At 41.8% G+C, this 15042-nt stretch overlaps 1 protein-coding gene across 1 annotated transcript in view; it reads right to left on the bottom strand.

The window, feature by feature from the left end:
* OLFM3 (olfactomedin 3) overlaps positions 1–1755 on the bottom strand; it is a 173135-nt gene extending 171380 nt beyond the window's left edge. The window contains exon 1 of the mRNA XM_088153250.1: positions 1302–1755. Within this exon, the coding sequence (XP_088009376.1) occupies positions 1302–1370 (69 nt within the window). The 5' untranslated portion in view covers positions 1371–1755. The remainder of the gene's footprint in view (positions 1–1301) is intronic.
* Positions 1756–15042: the final 13287 nt, after the last annotated feature.

The following is a 15042-nucleotide window of genomic DNA, read 5'->3' as shown; positions in this document are numbered from 1 at the left end:
TACAACGTGCAGAATACAAACAATGCTAAAGATCTGTAATTGTTATTTTTTTCAAGTGTATCCCCCCCCATGCATATCTAATAAGCAAATTGTTTGCTAAAAACTTTAGGGTTTATGCCAAACAGCACATGGTACATGCATAACACTGGGCCTACTATGGTTCAGTTATCTCTTCCCAATACATTTGGATGAGACTTATTTTCAGGATCTGATGGAATGATTTTCAGATAGTCAAATGGCATTGTGCAAAACCATGTTTATTGTTTTTTTTTTTAAATAGACATCATTCCCGTCAGAGCAAATCATTTTTAAATGTACAAATTCATCTGGAAAAAAAAAAATCTCTCCTGCAACCTGGAGGGAACAGCAATCACACAGGAGCCCCCCTTCTTTTCCTGTGATAAAAAGGCACATGTTTTCTATTTCCATTGCTGCCCCTATTTTTGGAGTATTTGATGCATTTTCTGATGGCTATAAATAACCCAGCCCTCACCAATCACTTGGCTATCCTAGTGTCCATTCTAGCTAGCACCCAGGACAGCTTCCAGAGTCTAACAGCGATGGCATTATCCCAAAGGGGGAACCCATTCCATCCTACTGCTCATTTCCAACCTATTCATCATGGGCCTAATTTCTCAATAAATCTGCCACCCCACAAAACAAACTTATATTAATAGATGATGGAAAAGTCCATCTTTCCTTAAGGGGGAAAAAAACCCTGGTTAGTTTGGTTTTGTTGCATTTTCTTTTAACAGGGAAAAAAAAGTAAATAAGTGAGTGCCACGGTAGTTCCAGCTGTTGGAGAAGATAAGCTGCAGCATCCTCGTGTTGCTAACCTCCTGGTCACTTTCCAACATTACATGCAAACACACACGTAAGTACGTAGTGCTCAAAAACCATAAAGCAGGTAGGTTCGAGGCACACTGGCTTTGAGAAGCGTGACCACATTTCTGGCAAAAACTACAAGACCTTAGTGGATCCGATGGCACTCAATAAATAAATAAATTAAATGCACTGAAAATCTGCTCCCTTCCCTCCCCGCCGCGGCGTCCCATTCCTCTTTATTTCCCCCCCCGCGTCTGAAAAACTATCCCTGCCAAAAAGCACACACATAAATACCAGAGATCCGCATTGCTTCTTCCATCGATACCACCGCGGGGGGGGGGGGGGGACTGAAAACAACAACTTGCAGAGAAGCCCTATTTCAAAGTAGTGCCCGAGGTAGCCGGGCACAGGGTGGGGAAAGAGAGAGAGGATCGAAAGGAGGACAGTCTGTCTGGGTGGAAGAGGCTTTCTCCTACCTTGGAAGGATCCAGCCCAGTCAGAAGAGCCAAAAGCAAGAGGTTGAGAATCCGGGCGGAAGGCTGCATGCTGCTCCCGGGCTGCTCGGCGACCGCTGCTCTTCTCCTCCTCCTCCTCCCTTGGACTCTCCTTCATTCAGTCACTGCAGGGACCCCTGTAGTCAGTTACACTTTCTGCACGCCCGCCTGCCTGCCACAGCCAGAATGCTGGGAGCAGCGGCGGCGGCAGCAGCAGCAGCTCGAGGGGCGCTCATTCATTCCGCAGGCATCCTTCTTAGGAGCAGGAGCGGGGGGGCATCCAGTCCAAAGAAGCACCGGAAGGCAGGCGGTAGGGCGGGTGGGCTAGCCGGCTGGCCGCTGGCGCACGCCCCGCAGGCGCCTCAAGCTCCCTTCCCCGTCACCAGCCAGCCCACCCCGAAGAAAAGTTTGCGCGTCGGACCCGAGAGAAGCGGGAGGCAAGCCTGCGCTTTGGCCAACGCGGATGTGACATCACCGCCGCCCTGGAGGGGGGGGGCGGTCGCCAGGGGGGAGGGAAGGCTCCCTGGGGAAGGTTAATTAGTGGCAAGAGACCGCGAGGAAGGCGAGGCGGGGGATGGGTTTTCTCCGCTGGGGGGAAGCCACGCGGCTGAAGTGGCTGCGGGTCTTCCCCCACCTCTGACCCCCGCCCTCCTTGGCCTGCCTTCAGGAGCCTGGCGGCACAACTTGAGGGCCCACTGAGTTGAGGGATGGGAAGCTAGAAAAGATATGTGACCCTCTCAGTGGCTGTTACCCTTTTTCAATCAAATGCAGATCAAAAAGAAATCACCACAGTGGAAAGCCAGAGCTATTCAAAAGGCAATTGAAAAGGGGGTGTGGCCGGGAAAGTCAGCCAACTAATAAGAACCTGGCTGAGTGAAGATGCCACCTTAAATGAAAGAGTGTAGTAACAGCAGCAAGGGATGATCAGCCAATTTCCCACCATCCCATTGCCAATCAACCACTTCCACCATCAACCTTAGTTAGAATTGGGCAGATTGGAAGGCATGTTCTTTGCACATGGAAGGCCTCAACCCCTGGCATCTCAAGACAAGTTTGGGGAAATTCTTGCCTGGGACTTTCAAAAATGGCTGCCAGGCAGGATAAGCAGGGCCCTAGGTGGACTAATGCTCTGACTTGGTATTGGGAAGCTTTCTGTGCTCCCCAAAGGGGTTTTTAATTCCCTTTTGTTTGCAGACAGAGGTGTGGCTCAAAGAAAAGAATAAAGGATTTTGAAGAGTGAAGATAGCTGTTTTGCAAATAATTTGTTTTTCAATTATCCTGACTTTATTTGTTGATTTCTTTAGATTTCTGGCCCACTCTTAGGAAAAGTCAGGGTCACTTACAGCAATTTCTCAGGGGGGTTCCAACATACATAGCCTCTTGGTTTAAACCAAGCTACAGCATTAGCTCTTAGATGTGTGGGGGGGGTTCCCCCCTTTTTTTGATTTGGTTTGGTTTTTTGTGTGTTCAAGTCAGTATTGACTCCTGGCGACTGCCTAGGCAAGTCCCTGCAGTTTTCTTGGCAAGATTTCAGAAGTGGTTTGCCATTGCTTGCTTCCTAGGGCTGAGAGAGGGTGACTGGCCCAGGATCACCCAGCTGGCTTTATGCCTAAGGTGGGACTAGAACTCATGGTCTCTCAGTGTCTAGGCTAGTACCTTAACCAGTATACCAAACTGGCTCTCCTAGATGCTGTAGCCTGGTTTAAACTGAACAGTAGAATAACGCTTTGAATAATAAAAGTCCACATCATTTCAGGAGAAAGAAAATGCCACGTTAAAAAGCTGAGGAGGAAACATATACATGTCAAATGATCCAAGCACGTCTTGAGGAAATTCAAATGCCATCAGGAGAAATAATTTTTCCCTTTTCTAAGGCTAGTTCTAGCTGGTGTAATCAGCATTTGTCTGGGCTTTAAAAAGCTTCAGACCACAAATCAGCCTTTATTTCTTCCCACCAATGCTGAAAAAAATTACATAAAGCTTGGGACTCAGCCCATCTGTATGTCCATCAGCAAGCTAAGTCTCCAAAATCTAAACAGAACAGGACTAAATTTGATGTGGAAGGAGAAGCCAGCAAAAGGAAGATTGAATGTGAAAATGGGTTGGATTCTGCAGCTCTCTGGAGCTGCAAAGAGAGGAAAAAATCCCCCTCTGGGTTAGGCAGTCATGGAGGGGTTCAGAATGTTGGCAACTTCTTCAGTCTAAGCCCCCTCCCTCTTTTCTTCTGGCCACCTGACCCAGCGAAGAATTTATGCCCCCCCACTTCCCAGTGCACCCTTACACACAAATACATGAAGACTCAACAAGAGGTGAGAGCAAAAATACAGACAGACACAACAGATGTTTCATTTAGAGAAGAAAATGCAGACGCCTCCTATGGCCACTGCTGGTAAAGGGGTTGGATGAATTGCAGAAACCATGTTCTGTGTGTTTCCCCTACCTTGTTTTGTTTTCAATATAATGTGCATCCTTAAATGCCAACTGTGCAGATCCAGAAAGACCCATACCATATTTAAAATCAATTGCAAAGCTCAACAGTTTGTCAGGAAAGTTTGTCAAGCAATATATAAAAATGAACTATGTGAAAAATAAAGAGAATTGCCAAGTTGCCAAAGAGTTTATGGGGACTGAGAAGTTTAGGGGAACCTGAGGAAAATGTGAGGTTGGGAGGAGCCCCTTTGGTGTCCCTTATAAGGACCGTTTCATGTGTGTGGCTCTGAGCAGGATTAGGTATGCTCAGGAGTTCCCTTTTGCTTTGCAGAGGGCAAATTCCCCTTCCGCTTCGATCTGGACAGACCTGGCAAGACTCATCTGGAACTCCCGATATGGATCAAGTGTAGCAGTTCAAAAATGCAGGACCCAAACAAATAAGCAAGGCTCACTGCAGTGTTCATTATATAAACAATACATACTGGAAGGGGGGATGCGGTGGCGCAGAGGCTTAATGACGCTGAAAGTTGCCGGCCAGAAATGGTCGACACTTCAGCGGTTCAAGCCCAGCTCCACACAGCAGAGTGAGCTGCTTCCTCCCCAGCTCCTGCCAACCCAGCAGTTCGAAAACTTACGTGAGTAGATAAATGGGGACTCTCACCCCGGCGGAAGGAAAAATGCTGGCGGTGCTTGCATGGGAGACGGGACCAAGTTGCCGGTAACGCGGAAGCCGTGCACGTCCGAAAAAGGCGCGAAGCAACGGAAACCCCGCCTCCTGCGCTCGCCAGCTGGGCTCCGCTCTAGGAAGGAGGCCATGGCAAACCCCTTCCGAAACACCTTGCCTTGAAAACTGCAGGGACTCATCCAGGCAGTCGCCACAGAATCGGTAACGATTGAGTGCGGATTTAAAAAAAAAAAAAAACGTTCTGGAAGGGACCCCACCAAAAGGATAGTGAGAGACACCTCTGCAAATAAAGGGATGCACTGCTATTTATACATTTCAGAAAAAAGGAAATGATGTAAGTATACATATTCATATGGTGATACAGGCATACATATTCATAAGTAATAGGTCTTGAGTTACTTCCTGCCCTTCTGCTATCTACTATCTACAAAAAAAATAATAGTCTTACTGAGAAGAAACAAATCAAAGGGAGGGGGCAATTCAGGGTGCCAAATGCCAGGAAGAACACATCCTCCTTCAGGACAGATGTCTTGGTTGCTATGGGAATGTTCTGATAAGATTAACAAGCTGATGTGAACTAGATATTAAGCTAGCTTCCAGGCTGTTTGCAAATTCCTTTATGTTTCAATTTGACCCAACTGGCACAATTCATCTAAAAATTTATTTTCCTCACAGTTTCATTATGCCTCTTCAGTGAAGTTGAAGAGTGAAGTTTTATGTTATAAGAAGTTATAAGAGTGAAGTTATTACATTATACAGTTTTTCTAACAACTTCTGGCAACTTCTAACATTGCATTAGCACTACTAGACTTCCAGTTCTGGGGATGTGAGAAATGAGTGAGATGATGGATCCAAACTAACCGGAGGCAAGGACAAGCTTGCAGCAGTTTTTTTTTTATTTTAACGGTGTAACCACAAATAGACGAACCCATGAACTTAAAGACCAAAATGCGCATGGGTAATAGACTAATGAATAGTAACTAACACACCCCGTTTAAATAATGAGCTAATTATAATGCACATGCGATGTATGTAATAGGAGGAGCCAGGAAACTTCAAGGAGGCGGTCGTGAAGAATGTAACCTCCAAGTACCTCAGCCAATGGGGAAACGAGGTGATAATGGCGGGCGCGTTAGCTGGATATAAAAGGGAGGGGGGAGGACCTGGCTCCTCGGAGATCAAATCTGATTGTGCAGATTCTCCCCGCTTATTGCAATAAACGAGTAAAAACCCTCACCTTGCGTCCAGAAGGTTTGTCTCAGGAGAAGTTTCCGCCCTGGCACGAAGGAAAGTGTCCAGGGGAGCATATAACAGGGGACAAAGCATGTTTAGGCTCACAAGGACCAAAATGTAAATGCCCTGGAGTGGTGTGTACCAAATATACATACCACTCTCACCAACCTATGTGGAGTTCCAAATTGTCCTTTGTAAAATTCATGCTGCGGGAGCTTTTTTGATTTAATGCAGTCTATGCAGGGGGGCTGGGGGGAGACCTTCAAACAAAATACTAGAACTCCCAAGATGGTTTCCAAATAGGGATAACTGAATCTGTCCGTTTTAATTTCTTTTCTTTTTTTTACCTCTGGTCTTAAAGATGGCTTGTCACATTTCCATATCAGTTTGAAATCAAAAAAGATGAAATGTTTGTATGCATTTTGTGCACAGTGGTTTAATTTGCATACTTTTTGAAAACAATTTCCTATATTGTTTTTGATTGTTATGTTTATTATTATAGACTAATTCATATGCGTTTTGACCTGCTAATTTACATTTTTCTGTGTATTTTTTTAAGTGAAAAACTGCATCACTGATTTTCATAGAAACACAGAAGGAAAGAATTGGAAAGTATCTTGCAGATCATGTAGTCCAATCCCCTACTCAGGGCAGGGATCCACTACTACAACATCCCTAACAGATGACATCCAGCCTCTATTTAAACACTTCCACCTCATTGTTAACAGCTCTTCCCGGTCAATATTTTTTTCTGATGTGCAACTGAAATCTATTTCCTTGTAATATAAATTCACTCTTTGTTGTCTTTTGGAACAATTCTGAACAATTCTACATCATCTTCTGCATGATAGCCCTTCAGACACTTGAAGACAGATATCATGCAGTCTTATTTCCATGCTAAATATAACCAATCATTCCTCATGAGTTTTTCCTTCTAGGCTCCTTATCATTTTAGTTAATCTCTTCTGGACATGCTTAAGTTTGTCAATGACCTTCTTAACATGCAGTGCCCAGAACTGGATGCAATAATTATACTGTGGTAGGACAAATGTAGAATAGAGAATGACTTGTCTTGATATTGAGACTATACCTTCTGTAGCTGCATCATTTGGTTGGCTTGAGTTTAGCTTGTGATCTACCAAGAAACCCAGAGCCTTTTCATATATACTCCTTCTCAGGATGGTCCTTGCCATCCAATACCCACGCCTTTGATTTTTCCTACTCAAATATAGACTGGGCATTTTTCCCTATTGAAATTCATGTTGCTGGTTTCTGCCCATTGTTCCAGCTTGTCAGACTCTTATGCATCTTGATACTGTTGTCTATGGTCTCTGCTGTCTTCTCTATTCTTGTGCCATCTGCAAACTTGATTATATTTTTTGAGTTCTTATCCAAATCATTTATAATGTGTTGAACAGCACAGTACCTAGGATGGAGTCCTTTAATATGCCACTCAATACTTCTCTCCCATTTGATGCAGAGCCATTGATATAAGGTAGTCCTCACTTACTGACAGTAATTGGGACCAGGAACTCTGTCACTAAGCGACACGGTCATAAGGCACATCACGTGAGCGCGCCAACTTATAATGGCAGTTCTGGCAGTCACAGTTGCAGTCATTAGGTGAATCCTGCATGGTTGCAGCATCCCACAGTCATGTGATTGCCACTTGCAACCTCCTGCCAGGTTCCCCATTGACTTTGCTTGTCGGAAGACGTCAGTGAAGGTTGCAAATGGCGATCACGTGACTGAAGGATGCTGCAATGTAATTGTGAGCCAGTTGCTGAGCGCCAGAATCGTTGCAGTGGCCACAACTACAAGGTTGTAAATACCCCTTGTGCCATTATTCACCAACTTCAGTCGCTGAACAAGTGGACGTTAAATGAAGATTACCTGTACACTTTGTTGGGTATAATTGTTCAACCACCTTTGTATCCATCTAATGGTAGCAAAATCCAGCCCACATTTTGTCCTCTTTCTGGTACAGAAGAAAGAACTCACAGAAGACTTTGTCAAATGCTTTGCTGAAGTCAAGGTACACTACAGTATGTTCACCACATCCTCATTATCAACTAAAGTGGTAATTCTTTCAAGAAAGAAGATCAGGTTGGTTTTGAATTATGCATTCTTGAAAAAAAAACATGCCGGTGTCTTCTAATCAATGCATTCCTTTCTAAATGCTCACAATGGTTGTTTAATAATTTCTTCCCAAATTTTGCCTGGTGTCATCCTCAAGCTGATTGTTCTGTAGTTACCTAGGTCCTCTTTTTCCCCTTTTGGAAGACTGAAACATTTGCCCTCCTATCTTCTGGCAGTCCACCCTGATTTCTCAAAGACCAGAGAAGGGAGCTTTGAAATGATATATGCAAGCCCTTTCAGTTTGTGTGGCTCCAAATATTTAGCTTGTTCTGGGTAATCAGGTACTCCTTAATCTCTCTTTACCTAACTCATGTTGCCACTTCCTTCTTGTTTTGCTTAGGTCCATTTGAAATGTGTTCCCCTTTGCAGAGACCAAAGCAAATTAGGAATCAAGGAATTCTGCCTTGTCCCCATCACCTATTGCTGTCCTACGATCCTGTTCTAGCAGTGGGCCCACCCTTCTTTTTTCTACCTTTTTCTACTGGCATTGATTAAAAAAAAAAAAGCCCTTTTTGTAACATTTAGCTTTATTAAAGAATCTAAACAGTTCCTGATGACACAATCTGCGGAGCCAGTTATTCACTTCTAATATTCTTTTCTCCCTTCCTTGGTCATGTCCTTCAACATGAAGGAATGAAGAAAACACTACCTGTACCACAGCTCCTTCCCTCTCCAGCCCAGAGTCTTCAAGGCTATGCCTTGTTGTATCATTTGTTTCCATGTGGACCAGAGGAAGGGGTATTTGTCACGGGGTTTGAAGAGTTTGGGAGTCTTTTGTTGAAAAAATTAAATGGCTGGGGTTCCATTCATACTTGGTTCCACACTTTCTACCACATCCAGAATGTGTGTCTCAGGAAAGCAGCACCCTTTTTTAATAGGCTGTCTAGCCAACAGATTCCTGCTTCAGTCCTTCTGAGTAGGAGTCTCTGATCATTATCATCCACAGCTTTTTCTTTTTCAGTGCAGAAATAGGAATCCTTCCCTTTGCAGAGCCTCTAGAACCCCTTTTTCTCAGTCCCTGTGACTTGTGGCAGCTGCTCTATATCCTGGGTCCAGAAACACCCTCAACAGTGAAGTCCTGGATTCTAATCTGAAGCTCCAGAGTCTAGATGATCTCTTCAAATGCCTTATGGCACATTCCTTTGTCTCTTTATCCCCTGCACTGTCTTCTGGGAGGTTTCTTGGGCTGTTGTCCCTCTGCAAGTGCTTCCTGTGTCTGATTCAAGAATTCCCAATCCCCCTTGATAAGCTGGGGAATGGACAGTTTTACTTCTGGTCCTTTCACCTTCAGTTTCAGGAGAGCACCTAGCCTGCAGTATCTATATACTACTAAAACTCTAATGTGTGTAATATTTAACTGGGTGAAACGGTGCATCATAGGGCAACAGTTTTTGAACCAAGGTACCTCAAATGGGCTAACTTATAGAATGCATCCAAAATCCAGGACCCATGACTCCCATGGTATTGAAATTTGGGGAAAGTGTGGCCACTTCAGCACTGCTGCATTGCCACGCCGCCGCAATCAGCCCAGGTCACGTGATTGTCATGGGTGCATCTCCAACCTCTTTCCTGCCTCCCTCTGGCCGCTATGCCCAATCGGCTGATGGCAAGACCTGACGGGCAAGCAGCAATTGGATGCTTTGGAACTGAGGCCAAAATTTTAAATCTCTTAATGGCAGTTGGTGTTGAGGGAAGGATGAGGGAGTGACTTGGATGCCTGCTGGTGAGGTAGGGCTGGCTGGGGGGCGACGGTGGTCAATGGGTGAACCCTCTTCCTTCCTTGAGGGAGGGGGTGTTTCAGGGCACGACAGAATGAGGAGTGGGAGTGCAATTTTCCTCGCAGTCCGCAGCTTCCTTTGTTCTCCCCAGCAAAGTGGCAGGCAGTTCCGTGGGTCAGCCAAGGAGGAGGAGGAGGCTTCATCAGGGCTCTCCTGAGGGTTGTGAAGGGAGGGCAAAAGGCGCAAGCCGGAAGGAAGGAAGGAAGGAAGGAAGGAAGGAAGGAAGGAAGGAAGGAAGGAAGGAAGGAAGGAAGGAAGGAAGGAAGGAAGGAAGGAAGGAAGGAAGGAAGGAAGGAAGATTTCTGATACTCCATGCCAGCTTCCCACAAGCAAAGTCAATGGGGAAGCCGGCAAGAAGTTGGAAATCACTCCCACTTCTACTGCTTTTTTGCCCTTGGTCGTTCTGTTTCTCTGTTTAGGTAAGGAAATATCTCTGAAACTGACCCAAAGGGTTACAGGTTGTCTAGTAGTTCTTATCATTTGAAGGGAAGAAAACAAAACTTGGCACATTCCATGCAGGTCATAAGAAAAATTCCTTCCTTCTGCATGTTCCTCTCATGAACAACAAATAAAAAATGCTTCCCTCTTGACATGGCCATCACATTCTCCTCCAAAACTCCTTTTTTTTTTTTTCTTCGATTGAAAATCAATTCTTGGAATATAAGAGTTGGCCACCAGTAGGATTACCAGAGACAACAATTTACCATCATGAACGTATTAGTATGGCATGCAAGGAATTAGAAACTAAGTTAATCATCAGTGTCCCACCAAATGATTATGTCTAGAACTCTGTCTACCCACTATATGTATCTTGCTAGTCAGTTGTTGGTCTGCATCACATTTGTATTTCTTTAAAAAGTCCAAGATAGTTATATGGGGTCATCTCACTGTAGTATTAAAATGTCTCTAAGTGTGGTCCATGGTTATATTCTTGTCCAACCAGTTGCCCTCTAGATATGGTGGGACTATAATTCCCAGAATTTTTAGCCAATATGGCCAAATCTAATGCGTCAGTGAATGTAATAGTTGGTGTGATTAACTCTAAACTAGCATGCCTTTCCTAACATGGTATACTCCACATGTTGTGGGCCAATTCCTTTGATGCTCAGCCACCTTGGCTGGGAGTAATGGGTACACTCAGATGTCTGCTGCTATTTTGTATTTTGTTGGTTGCTTGTTAATTTTTCCCCCCAAATGTATGCCTATTAATAAATTCTTATAGAAGAATACCTAGTAATTCACAGGATTGCAAAACTCTCCTTGAATTAAAAAAAAAAATACTGATCTAAAAAAAATGCTGAATTTAGAGCATAAGTCTGAAAGCACATAAAAATGATTGTTTTTCAATGTGTACACTTTGGTTTTAAGAGTTCAAGACAATATTAATCTGGGGAGATATTTAACAAATCTATAGCTAAACACTTTAGCTATAGCTTCTTCCCCCAAAAAGTAACTTCTTAAAATACGCATTGATAGATTTTGACAAATAAATGGTAGAAAACTGAATACACATGAAAAGTATTTTATGTAAAAAGTTGATGAAGTCAGGTTTAGATATAACTGATGAAAAAGGACCATGATAACCAGACTTTGAAATGTGAGTAATATGAGTTAAAATACTATAATGTAAAATACAAAAGGGGGATTGGGGGAGAACTTGTGAACTTCCTCATGGAGAATTAAAATATTGAAGTACTTCTAAGGAGATGGAATGTAACCAAAAATATGCTTTCCAGAAAAAAAGAGAAAAGAACAGCGAAGGCTAGGACAAGAATCAGAAAAAGAGAATATGACTTTTGCATTATTTTCTAGTAAATTATCTTTTCATGTGGTATAGATGGAAAACCCTTGTCTCAATTGTGCTTGCTGATGCAAATCAAAACCTAAGGTGAATAAATCACAGACTTGTCTGCAGCTATAAATGCTGGTATTTTTATTGGATTTTCCACCTGTTACTAACATTTCTATTTAAAGAAGAATATGTAACTTGGGATAAACATGCCTCAGTACTTCTGAAACCATGCCAGCTCTACCCCAATCTATTGTATAACTTGCACAAATGTCCTCAGTGTGCAACCCAATCACTGAACAAGAAAAATAACAGACATTTGTCACAAAGCTTACACATCTAATGTCTATCTGACCTTGTGGATTTGTTCATGGCTAAGTTCGGTGATTCTCCAATAATGCTGCCAGTTTGCTACAAAGATAGTCAGTTTGGGAGCTTCTGCTAATTCCAATTTTTGAAGGATATGCCTGCAGAGTAGGTATGTTTCCAAATGCCTGATTGGGACAGAAAAACTCTGCAGAATTATAAAAACTCATTTTTATAATGCTTCTTTCTCACTAATCCATGGAAATCATTCTTACATAATGTGAAGAGGTCTAGAATCCCAGATAATTTTACAAAGAGATTTTTAAAAAACATGGAGGTGAGGTCTCTTCGAAATTGTCAGAATGGAAGCTGCAATGTTCTGAAGCAGTATATTTTTGGTCCAAGATTAAAGTAAATGAAAGCCAACATACTGCAGTAACCCAGCATGTTGGACCAGCAAGATCAGTGTTCAAGTCTGTATTTTACTATGGAAATCTTTGGATAACTTTGGCCTATAGCAGTGTTGTCCAAACTTGGGCACTTTAAGATGAGTGGACTTCAACTCCCAGAATTCGCATTGATAGATTTTGACAAATAAATGGTAGAAAACTGAATACATATGAAAAGTATTTTATGTAAAAAGTTGATGAAGTCAGGTTTAGATATGACTGATGAAAAAGGACCATGATAACCAGACTTTGAAATGTGAGTAATGTGAGTTAAAATACTATAATGTAAAATACAAAAAGGGGATTGGGGGAGAACTTGTGAACTTCCTCATGGAGAATTAAAATATTGAAGTACTTCTAAGGAGATAGAATGTAACCAAAAATACGCTTTCCATGGCTGGCTGGGGAATTCTGGGAGTTGAAGTCCACTCATCTTAAAGTGCCCAAGTTTGGACAACACTGGCCTATAGTATTTGCTTTTTTGAGCTCAACCTACTTCACAGGAGTATTATTGGGACAAAATGAGGAGAAATCTTTGTATACACCATTTTGAGCTCCCAGAGGAAAAGCAAAATATAAAGGTAAGGTAGTAATAATAACACCCCTAAATGAAAGATCATAACTTTCATACCTCACTCATAAGCATGAGAGTCATCTTTCCAATTAGTTGGGAATATATGTTGGACTTAAAACTCCCAGAATCTCCCAGCCACCAGGAAGTCACCAGATTGGTGAAGGCTGACCATGAAATAGAGTTGGAAGCAGAAAATTGAAATAAAGGGCCTTGATCTGACTCAGATATTTAAGTATTCTTAGACAGGGTTTTTTTTTTCATATTAATGAAGCACTATACCATGGAAAATTTCATTTACAAGTACTTGTACACCTCTTAGCTGCTGAAAACAAGCAAACAAACAAACATGATTTTCTGCAGGGCATAAGATGCCAAACCTAGTAAATGGGAATGCATTGCGTTGAAGTAACACATTAACTTGTCCAATTTTCAGATTTGTCAACATTGCATAAAATATATAATGTTTATATTTTATAGCCAGAGTATATACTTATACAGATAAATCAAATTATGATCATTATGTGTATGTATTTGAGATTTTACTTGAATTCCAGGATCAGTAAACAGCTAATTGAAGGATGAGATGGGAGTAGGAAACCAGTTTGTAGCTGCTTATTCCTCTGTCCCTTTGATAGGTGCATTGCACAGAACTCTGAATGCTGACATAAGATTACAGCCAACAATCCTTGTGGGTAAATATACTCTTTAAATCAATTTAAGCAAGACAGCATGCATGGGCAGGATGGATCTGAAATGCACCAGAACTGGCAGGGCTGGAGTTATCTTAACCATAGCTATGCTAAGAGTTACATGGCATTAAGAAAATCTGTTTGCTCTATCTGCTCTACCACTGCACTTTTTATCAAGTTTGCAGCACCAAACACTTTGCAGTGCCAAAAGAGAAACTGAGAGTACAATGTTAGAAAAGGAAAGAAAACAGTATAAAGAAGTCAAACAGACCCCCTAAGACTTTCAGAGGTTTCAAAACGGGGGATAAGCAAATATGAATTATGCTGCACTGTTTTACTTGCTTTATTATTTCCATATTTATAATCCTGATTTTTAATGAAGTGTATTTAGTGGGGATGAAATTGTATTCTGTTATTAATTAATTAATTAATTATCTTTCTGTCTGTGTAAAACTAGTGTGGCTCATAGCATTTAAAAATATAAAAGCAGAATAAAAACAACGCAATCAAAATAAAAGCAAAATTAAAATCAAGACCATTAACATCAAAATCAATTTACCTAACAATTAAAAGCTTGGTAAAAGAGATGGGTTTCCACCATTTTCCTAAAATATCAGAGAGTGGAAGCCAGGCAAACAACTTTGGGGAGTGTATTCTATAGCCTCAGAGCCATGCAGGATAAGGCTATCTCCCATGTAAGAAACAGATGAGCCCCTAACATTAGGCAAATATTCAAAATGCCTTTCCTGTTGTTGTAAATAACTGAGCAGGTTTATTACAGGAAAAATAGTATCTCATACAATAAGGGTTTAAGAGCTTTAAAGGTCAACACCAACACATTAAATCATGTTCAGTAGCAATTGGTACCCAGGACAAATCCTTCAGTACAGACATTATATGATACTTGCACTAATTAGCAGACTAGGTACTGCATTTTACACAGTTAAAATTTCCAGAGAGTTTTCAAGCCCCACCTAAAACATATTACAGTAGCCAAGATGGGATGTATCCAAGATTTTTTAAATAGTAATTTTAATAAAAATTACAATTACAACAATAAAAACTAATGCAAACTAAAAGAAAAAAAGAAAAAAGAAGAAGATGCAGGAAAGGAAAAAAAACAAAAAAGAAAAATAGAAAGGAAAAATAAGAATATAGTAAAGAAAAAGAAAAGAAATATACGAAGACATGACTTCCTCCTTCATCACAAGTATAAACAATTTTAGTAACTTACCACCTTCTCTTAAAATACAACAATGATCTCTTCTTCCCATATCCCATCGCTTATCTATAAACAAAGTCATAAAACTATAAAGTTTTGATAACCATCACAGTTGGCAGCTTAGCTGTGCTTCTACAGATGTGTTTGTTACTACAGCCACTGAATTTCTGCAAATCCAGAGAGATCTGGGATCAAACAGCATTCCCAAACTGCAAACCTGTTCTTTCTGGGGGGGTGTAACCCCACTCCAAGCAGGCTTTATCTCATTCTCCAAGTCCAGCTTTCTCTTTCCCATCAGCATTTCCTTCTTGCCTGGATTTAATTTCAGCTTGTTCTCCATCTAACCCATTATCAAGTTTAGACAATGTTCAAAGCTGCCAATTCTTTCCTTAGAATTAGATGGTAGGGAGCAATAGAGCTAGGTGTCAT

Source organism: Python bivittatus, unplaced genomic scaffold (assembly GCF_059951505.1).
Source record: "Python bivittatus isolate LINGU-HERP-01145 unplaced genomic scaffold, Pbiv_v1 ctg000700_np1212, whole genome shotgun sequence".
NCBI classification, from domain to species: domain Eukaryota; kingdom Metazoa; phylum Chordata; class Lepidosauria; order Squamata; family Pythonidae; genus Python; species Python bivittatus.
This window is presented reverse-complemented; position numbering and strand designations above follow the sequence as displayed.